The sequence below is a fragment of the Rhagoletis zephyria genome, unplaced genomic scaffold (genome assembly GCF_001687245.7).
Source record: "Rhagoletis zephyria isolate East Lansing unplaced genomic scaffold, Rhagoletis_zephyria_1.1 Rzeph_scaffold_02071, whole genome shotgun sequence".
Classification (NCBI taxonomy): Eukaryota; Metazoa; Arthropoda; class Insecta; order Diptera; family Tephritidae; genus Rhagoletis; species Rhagoletis zephyria.
The window spans coordinates 80,560-90,566 of record NW_016159155.1 but is presented as its reverse complement, the minus strand read 5'-3'; the positions used below and the strand labels follow the sequence as shown (position 1 = coordinate 90,566).

At 32.8% G+C, this 10,007-nt stretch overlaps 1 protein-coding gene across 1 annotated transcript in view; it reads right to left on the bottom strand.

Annotated features, from left to right (window-relative positions):
• Window positions 1-643: 643 nt before the first annotated feature.
• Window positions 644-10,007, bottom strand: part of Gsc (goosecoid homeobox) — a 50,345-nt gene continuing 40,981 nt past the window's right edge. The window contains exon 4 of the mRNA XM_017620175.1: window positions 644-1,228. Within this exon, the coding sequence (XP_017475664.1) occupies window positions 935-1,228 (294 nt within the window). The 3' untranslated portion in view covers window positions 644-934. The remainder of the gene's footprint in view (window positions 1,229-10,007) is intronic.

The following is a 10,007-nucleotide window of genomic DNA, read 5'->3' as shown; positions in this document are numbered from 1 at the left end:
CAACCGATCCTAAAAGTAATAATTGCAATAATGTAATAAATGCAAATTCTACTGGCAGTGTGACTCGAACCCACAACCTCCCGGTTCATTAATCGGCATTACTGCAGTCTGTTAGGGTACAATTTTGTTCAGATCAACTGCGCCGTTAATCCGGATCAACGTTACCGCCTGTCTGTGCGATTAACTGTAAATATGAAAGTTTTTGATTTTATCGACTATGTCAATATTATAACTAGTTATCTGATTTGCCTTAATAAAAACATTCCAGCCATTTTTAAATGTTATTCATATTTTATTTTGTTTATGCTTTATAATTAATGCTTACAATCGATCATTAGTTAATTCAATTTACATTTACTATGCTACTATGCATATTTTAGCTAATAAATTCTTGCCTTAAACTATTATTTTTGAAAAATGTGACACACACGCACTTATTTTACGAGTATTAATTAAATACATTTGTTTATCTTGTTTTACGAAAAATTTAAATCACATTAATACCACACTCCAACATTTTAATTCATACTTTTATACATTACAAAACTTATTAGCATAATTTAAGGCGTTATAACAAACAAACACAATACAATAACAACAGAAACATACATACATATGTACAAAATTTGATGGTTTTACGAAATTAGTTAAAATACTAAAAAGTGTGTTAAATGCGACAAATAACTTCATATGTTTGTAATCACTTAAGTATATATTAACATACATATCTACATATGTATGTATACATTTGCAATTTGTTAAATATAGATTACGAATTTTACAACCAGAAGCTTTTGATTCTATTTAATCGCCGCCAAATCTACTTTTTTAACTGCTTAAAAATTATAATTTACATCTCATTTAAAAATTAGGAGGGATATCTACAATTACAACACGCCATGTATGTATGTACAAATGAATGTGTAGCATGCTTTTATGCCACCTCCAAGTCCGATGACTCATCCGCATCGCTATTATAACTATTAGGATCCGTTTTAATGTGATGACTCAATTGGCTGGCATAATCCTCGGCGACACACTTTAGATTCGCCACAGCGGCCATTACCGCACCGGTGCCGTTAACAGCGCCTAAGCTTGAGGCGCCAGCCACCCCAGTCGATGTGTTATTGCCAGCACCACTGCATTGCTCCTCTTGCAATTTACGCAGCCGCTCTTGTTCCTCACGCTTTTGTTTGCGCCATTTTGCGCGGCGATTCTTAAACCAAACCTAAAACGACAAAAAACGAGAAAACGCAAATATTAGGATTCTTCACGTTCTGGTAACTAAACACAAAATATACATATAAAAATGTGCATATGTATGTATGTATGCATGTAAGTATATAAGGTAAAATTCGCTTCCTAAGTTTTTAATTTGCTTACGATAACCGGAATACTTAGAGCAACATTTGAAATTGTATGTCTTCTCGCGGCAAAGCAATGTCTTTATTTGAATGGTAGCAAAAAAACATTATTCCCATGGCAATACGGCAAGTGGATAAAGTAAACAATAAAGTTGAAAAATATACAAGCAATAATGAGGAGAAGCAATTTCTTAATTTTTTTTTAATGCTGCCTCTTGTTTATGCAAGTACACACAAAAATCAGAAGATGAATTGCAGAAAAATGTATATTCAAAGAGTCGCGCGATTTATTGGATCTGGAGTTCAACACCATGAGCTCTGGGGCAATGTCTTTTAGGTTAACGCCATCTTATAATTTTATGGAGCAGATAGAGCCGAGTAATACCCCTTTAATCCTTAGTATTTACTATTGTTCTTTTGCTTATTTAATATTCATTAATTGTTTTAAAGCATATTCTAGTGTAAACCCGATTTTAAAATTTTCAACAAATTTAAAAGAAAGTCCAAAATGGGTGCGCTGTCCTAATGACCTGCAGTGAATAAGTTAATAATATTTTTAGAAAAATTTCGGATATGCAGTTTTGTAGTCCATTTGCGATTTTTTATACAAAGTATATTCGACAAAATTCTTATATGGAAGAAAATGGGCACCACCATTAATTAAAGAAAATGTAAAAAATCAACGGTATTCTGTAGGAACTTGAAACTTGCAGAATAGCACATATCGTCACTAGACCCGAATAAATGGGCGAGCTCAAAAGTTGACGGCGAAAAAAGACGCATAAAAAAACTTCAGCGTCAAAGACTCTTAACATTCTTCGCACAAAGTTTTTCACAAGCATCTTTTTTCGCAAAATTTTTTTTACGCGCCTTTATTCGTGTGTAGTGACGATATATTATTTTTCATATTTGTTAAATTTGCATAACATTTTAAAATCGGACTTACACGGAGAATATTCTGTGTTTTTATAAAAATTAATGAATATTAAACAAACAAAAGGAAAACTGAACATACTGAGGATCAAAAGGGTGTGCTATTCAGGTGACTAAGACTGTAATATGATATCAACAATGTTCCATAGTGGAAAAGGATATTCAATTGCATCGCACTGAACGTCAAATATACTAGAGAATATCTTAAACCCAAATTAATTGAAAGAATCTATTGTCCTTGAGCAAATGCCCGATAGAGGATTTCCAAAGTATCATATTCATAGCTGATTGCTAAGGATATGTATAAGGCACCCCTTGACTTTAAAATTAGATAAGTGCAGGTTTATTTATTTAATACCGGTTATCCAAAGCTTTCTAAATTTTACACATATTTTTGAAGAATCCGGCCTACTAATTCAAACTAATTCGGTTATTGGCTATCAACTATGCCTAAAACCTTGCCACTGAAACTTAGGCAAACACCTCTGTTTGCAACGCCCTTTGTTGCTATTCAACCCTTTTCAGCAGTGATCAGCTGCGATTTTGTTCCCAATTAAATCTTTGAATTTTTCACAATATCACTGGATAAGGGTAAAAATTCCTCAAGTGTACCCGCCTAAAATTTTATTTGGCCAATTATGCTACAACTCCGCCAAATCGTAGTGTTAGTGAGCCTCTTTGAGGTCTGTGAAGAGATTCAAAATCTTAATTTTTACCGCGCGCACGAATATTAAAATTGTTATAACTTTTCCTTCTTAGAGGGGCTCCGTTTTAGTTTTTTACGTCTGCTTTAGAAAGCATTTTTTATAAGCTTTCCGATCAAAATATTAGTAAAAAAAATTTTCAGTATAAATAGTTTTAGTTTTATTGAGTTTTGAGAATACTTTTGTGTTTTTCTTCCAATTGGTCAATTTTAATTTATTTTGCAGAGCTGATGACCCCGGTAGCCAGATCAAAAGGTGGCATTTTTCACAGGTTTATTAAATAGTTTTCGTTTGCAATAAGTTTGTGTGCGAGACCGCCAAACGAATAGTGTGCAAACTTCAACCATTTCAAATCTAATTTGAATAAAAAATTTTGTAGCGTTGGGTAATAGTTATATATAGTTAATATAATATTTTTTATCAAAAAAAAAATCATTGTTTTTGGGTTTCATATTTTTCATCAAAAATAATCAGCCTTATCATGAGTTTCAGTTTCCCCGAACCGGTTCACTTCTCACATTTATTTTCCATGTATTTACTATGATCGGATGAAAAATGTTCGGGTGAATTTTTTCGGGCGAAACTCAGGATAAGTTTTTAAGTTTTTTTATCGAAAATAAAGCTTGGTTTCTGAGCGTTACTTTCTCTTTGAGAAATAAAAATTATTTTTTGAGTTATAGTTTTTTTGGTGGTTCGGTTTATGACAAAATTTTTTTAAATTTCACTTTTATTTCAACATATTTTGATTAAAAGAAATATACTGATAAAAATAAAATTTTTCATAAAAACGGGGTTAAAATCTTGAAATTCCTGCCCGTAGTTTGTTTGTAAGTCAAATATGAGTGGCATTGTGCTACTATGATAGCACGGCCGAGTAATCATAGCCAACTTATGTGCAGTAGTCGAAAAATTATAGCCGCACCAAATTTTGACAAGTTTTAAAATATTATTTTTGTTGTTATTTAATTTCGGTTAGTTTTTTATAGTTCGTTCTTTACCAACATCCGTATAAATACAAGTTTAAAGGCAGTGTCACACGATTGGGTATTTGCTAAAATTTGGTCTAAATCGTATCCCAATTGTTTGAACATCCAAAATATTTTTCACTATCCCAATTACGAAAATTAATTTTTTGAAATTTTTCAATAGAACATCGCTGTATTGTACCAATCTTTTGAATGCAAAAAAAAAAATGTCCTACTTTTTTCTTACCAATAGCCCAATATAAAAATTTACAAATCCGTACAAATGTACCAATCGAGTGACACTGCCTTAAAAATTTATGCAATTAAAAAAAAAAAATTCTACAAATTTTCGTTAAAATTTCGAGTTTTTTAATTAAATTCTGAGTATGCAGTTTTGTAGCCCATTGAATTCTAGTAGAATAAAGTACACGTTTCAAATGGCTAAAAATGTCGATTGATTTTTTAGAATTTTTAAAAGTTCGAAATTTGTACGAAAGTTTGTTGAATTTTTTTTTAATATTGCACAAATGAGTAGTCCACTTACAAACAGCGTTATGCGATTTTATAATAGTGAGCCACAAATTAAAAAAACGTCTACAACAAGTAACATCCAAATTGTATATTTCTCTTTATTATCTGAAAATTTGGATAAACAAGAGCCTAATAACATTAAAAAACAATATGGCAGTGTGGTAGTTTTTGCAAATTTTATATATAAAAATTTAATATAGCGAGTTTTGAAACAGTAACTTTTACATAGCTATCTTTTTTTGCTTTTCGCGTTCGCTCTTCCATGAAGATTGGTCAGCTTCTTTTTTGCGACGCCTTCCACTAGGCACCGAAACTACCTCGTTTTCCTACAGTTTTTTAAGTTTATCAGAAGATGGAGACTTTTGAAAGTGTATAAATATGTACATACATAAGTATTATAGCGACTTTTGCAATAGCAGTTAACATTTGATGCTATTTTTTTAGAAAATAGAAAGATTTTGCACTGTATTGTTAGTGGGCATGAAACTTCTTTAAATACTGGTACGTTACTCACCAAAAGCTAAAAATCTAAAAAAATATACATAGCGCCTTTGCAAGTGGACTGCTCAAATTTGGAAACATGGATTTCTACGGGTTTTGTTAAAGAACGAACTATAATTTTATTTAAAAATATAACAAAAGTTCAATAACAACAAATATAATACGTTAAAACTTGGGAAAAAGTGGTTCGGTTATAATTTTTTCACCACTGTATGTATTTTTATATATCTTTAATTGGACCTTCACATTGTATCTACATAAAGGAAGTACATAACAAAATTAAAAAAATATATGCCTTTTTTGCCTTTTTTTGAAGCTCGTTTTGCCTTTTTCAAGCTTAAGTGCCTTAAAAACCTACATTTCTACATTTCGGGACATTTCAGAAAAAAAAAACTTTTTGGGACAGTCTAATATATGTACATGCATACGAATAATTGTTCCCCTTATGTCAGTTTTTATATTAAATCCAAATAAAAAATCATTTTTCACTTGCATTAATTTGCTGAAACTGACTGTAAAAACTACTTTTCTAAGTTTGTATATCCATAAATAATCTGACAATATAATCACAGCGCTTTGGCGGTTAGTCGTCCTAGCAACCGCGGCTTACGCTGCGTATACGTAACACATGAATGTTATAGATATGCATTTGCATTTATTCTATGCTAGTATGTACATATGTCTGTATCTTTGCAGACATGTATGAATATTATTTGCTTTTTTTTCACCACTACACTCTGCAATTCTTTTGCGTTTCTCTAAGGCTTCAAAAACACTTTCATCCGTTTTTCAAATTAACTTTTTATAAGGCAACTTTTTATGCTAATAGAAAAAGAAATAAACATACAAAAAAATCAAGAAAAAAGCAAACGGAAAAAAATCACGTGCTCTCTGCGGTTATGCATGAAATCCGCGTGACGCTTTGCATTTTGTGCTTTGTAAAAATAAGACGCGTACAAAAAGTACTTACATACATATTTCTATGAGAATATCACGGATTTTTACGTATTTATTTGTTTGCATACTTTTTACATTTCAATTTTCGTGCGTATTTTTTTTCACATCTTTTTATTGTTACTGAACCGCCATCACTTGTTTGGCTTCCATTCTTGCCGCTTTATCTTTGAATCCTTGACGTACATCTGCACTACGTCTTATACAATATTTTTAGAAGCGATTCTAAGAGACTTTTGTTGAAGTTATTTTAATTTTCCACTTTTATGTAGCTGTTGCTAAGTTTGCTTGATGTGGATTTGCTGCTTATACACAGCTAAGCTTGACCTTTTATGCCTGACTGTTAGTAGCAACACCAAAACCAACACCGAAGCAAACCCATTCCCATCCCCATCCCCATCATTCCCCTCCATGCTTCCTTCACTGGCGCGATACGTTTGTAATATTTAAATTACAGTTAACTTTCTTTAGAGCTTCTTTTCGCGCACTTTCATTTGCTTCCTGCCTAATTAGGCGGTTTATTATAATTGTAATTAATTTTTCTTACATTGGCTTTTGCCTTGTGCTTTGTTTTTTTTTCTGTTTTTTTTTTGTGCGTCATTCAGTCTTCTTTGCCTGGTGGGGTTCTTACTTTTACTTTGCATTCATCTTTGCTGTGTTGCTATGCGCAACGTAGAAACAAGTCATCTTAGTACGCCCACCCGCGTTGGAGAAAGTTTTCTGGAAGCGTTCGTGCGGAAGTTGCAAATTGGTCTTTTAATTAAGACAAAGGCGCTGCAAGAGGCCAACAGGGTGACGGGCAAGGAAAACACGCAAAGAAAAAAAGCCAATAACCAACCAGCAAAAGATGGGCCGCAGAAAATGGCAAAAGGTACTTGGCTGAAATGTTCATCTGCCAGTGTATGGACACTTATATACAAAGCAAGAGTTTTAGAAGTAGTAATGGAAAGTAGGGGAATTTAACTTTTCGCCTGATTTCCGCTCATTTAACTAGGCCCTTTAAGGTAGAGCGAGTTTGCTCATTCAATTAATTGGCATTTGGCGAAATTTGGATTAACTTTTCTGCTTGCTTGCTGTATCAAAAAGGCCATTTCACTTTTTTTCTTGTATTTGTTTAAATAAAACAATGTTGAGTAAATAACTTAAGGGTTAAGTACTGCAAATTAACACACAAACACGCACATACACTGCTTAGTGTATACAATTTCGAAATGGATGCAGGCAAGCAATGTGAAAGCGTGCTTGTTGATTGGCGCAAGTTGAGTATTCCCCTATTATTTGTTTGCTCGCTCCCAACGCTCCTCAGCGTACTCAAATTCACTGCTGTGTGGGTGGAGCTATAACACGCTCACGAGTCGGTGGGTGGTTGCAGCCACATTGACCATTTTGTACATACATACATCAGTATGTACGTGTATGTATATGTAAGTGTGTTATTTATTTTGTTTGTAGTTGTGCGCATTTCGGTTTGTTGAGTTAAATGTTGCTGAGTTTGGCCCTTATTTGCCACCTGATTCGTTGTTATCTCTTAGCACATCAATGCGAACTCAACCCCAAACCGCACCAACTGTGAGCTGCATGTTACTTATTTACCTCCGGTTAACAACACTTCAGGCAGCTGGGCTCCCATCCTCGAAAGAGTAAAGAAAATAATTTAAAATCAACAAAAGTGTTGCCCGTATTTTTCTAACTTTTAATTGTGAAACAAAAAAAATGTTTACCGCTGTTGTTATTCTTAGGTTACTAGTTGGTATTTTATCAATTTTGTTTATGTTGTTGTTATTGTTGCTGTGCGCATAAATACATTCTGTGTAAATGCAGTTCAAAAATATGTACATTGTATTTATTTTTGAAGCTGACGAATTGAAGTGCAGTGGAATATATTTTTTTTTTAGGAAAATACATATGTATACTAGTATATTGTTTAAAAACAGCTATGAAATCAACAAACCGATATTTTGTTCGCCGAATTCAGTTTCAATATGAAGACTGTATTTCTGAAATATTGCGCTGTTAAATATTAAGTTAAAGACATTTTTGTTTGCTGGTGAATATCTTTACTTTTGGTAGGGTGAAATTATTTTCGTTTTAAGATTGCAATGCACATTTAACAGCTGTAAATATTTGCAGTGTTCGTATGAGTGTACACATATAGGGGATTCACAAGACGTGTTAAGCGCCGTAAAATCTTGAGCTTAAAATTTTGTATGTCAAATAATGATTAAAATGGCTTTAGAGGATTTCAAACTACACCGAAATATTTTTGAACTGATACAAAATATGCAAAATAAATAAAATCAAAAGATAGCACCTTGGTCAGGACTTGATTCTGCTTACTCAAAAGTGATTAGTCGCTGCGAAGTAAGAGGAAAAGGTTGAATCCGTTAAGTACTTTCAGTGCGAATTCCTTTCACTATGAAGAAGACTTTTCAAATTTCCGAGGAGTCATTTCTTCGGCTGTTCCTTAGTTTTCTACGTTCTTTGCTGAATTTGAGTAAGTTTTTCATGGTAAATTAAATCTTAGTTGAACCAGTTAGGTTTTAATCCCTACAAAAAAAAAACTGCAAAAAAGTTTCCAAATATAATTTTTGTTGCCCCATAGCCATGAAGTCTAGTTAAGTGGATGGCTTAGTTAATATGTATATGCGCTTAATCATAATCTGCATATATGAATACAACATGGCATCCAGGAACTGGGTTTATCTCATTTACAAAGAAATAGCGGAGTCATTGGCAAAGAAGTGCTAGATATTCCCGGAAGGAAAAGTGCTGCACATGGCCTCATTGGCCTAAGGGCCTTCATCGTTCTGCCTTGGGGTTCTGTTAGGCGTATTCTTCATTTCAAAAGGAGCTATTCTTCATTTCAATATAACACAAGTAAGTTTTAAGCAAAAGACAAAATCCACTTTAATTTTCACATAAAAATTTAAGAATACCCCTGATTTCTTCATGTTCCAATGATCGGATGTAAACCAAATAAGTATGAGACCACCTCTGACCTTTCCTTTAAAAAGTATCTATAGAAATCGGTTAACGTGGTCCAAAGTTATGCGGTAACATACCTCAAAAAATATTCCGACGAATAGATAACCTCCACCTTTTTTTTTAAGTAGGTTAAAAAATATGTAGCAACTGTAAAATATGTACATATGTATGCGTGTGAGAAATTTACAAAAATTAAATCACTTTTGCTTGGTTTCGCAAACTTTTTAATTCTAATTTAAAGTGACGTTTACCGTAAAATCCAAATCCTTCGAATATTTTTGACCAACCACTATATTCAATCGTCAGCATCATACTATGTATAAAAACATATGCATACATGTATACAAAGATGAGCGCGAGTATAGTGAAATTCATCAAGAGGCAAAATACCATGAAAACCTAGGCAACCTTTGATGACATCAAAGCGAGTGCATACGTTTCTACGTACATACATATGTACATATCAACTGTTGACAAGAAGCTAAAGCAAATCACAGCAGCATTGATGGTGGTGTTGAGATCGTTCATATATATATGTATGTATGTATGTACATACATTTATATGCGAATTGCAGACTAATATTATAATTTACACTAATCAAAATTTGATATAAAAATTCTTAGTCACAGTTGTCAATTCGTATATGTCAAATTAGTGCAAGAGCGACATAAATTTACATACATACATACATAGCTAAATATGTACACACAAATAAAATTAGAGTAGCAATAGATGCATAACATTCGCTGCATGCATGCGTACAAGCTGATACTTGTACATACAGAAATGATATTTAGTATAAATGTAAGCACATGTTTATGTAAGAGTAGTAACAATACAATGAGTACAACACCCCTCTTAGCTTTTAAGATGTACGCATGTACATTTCTAATTTGTATGGATGCATGTGAATTGTAGTATTTACATATACATATGTACCATTAGTATTCGCATACATATTATGTTAATTTTCAATGTATAAGCCGCAAGCTTAATTGTTAGCTGCCTGTTGGATGAGATTAAAAATGCAAATATTTTCTATGCAATAGTATCTACGATGCGCCTACAA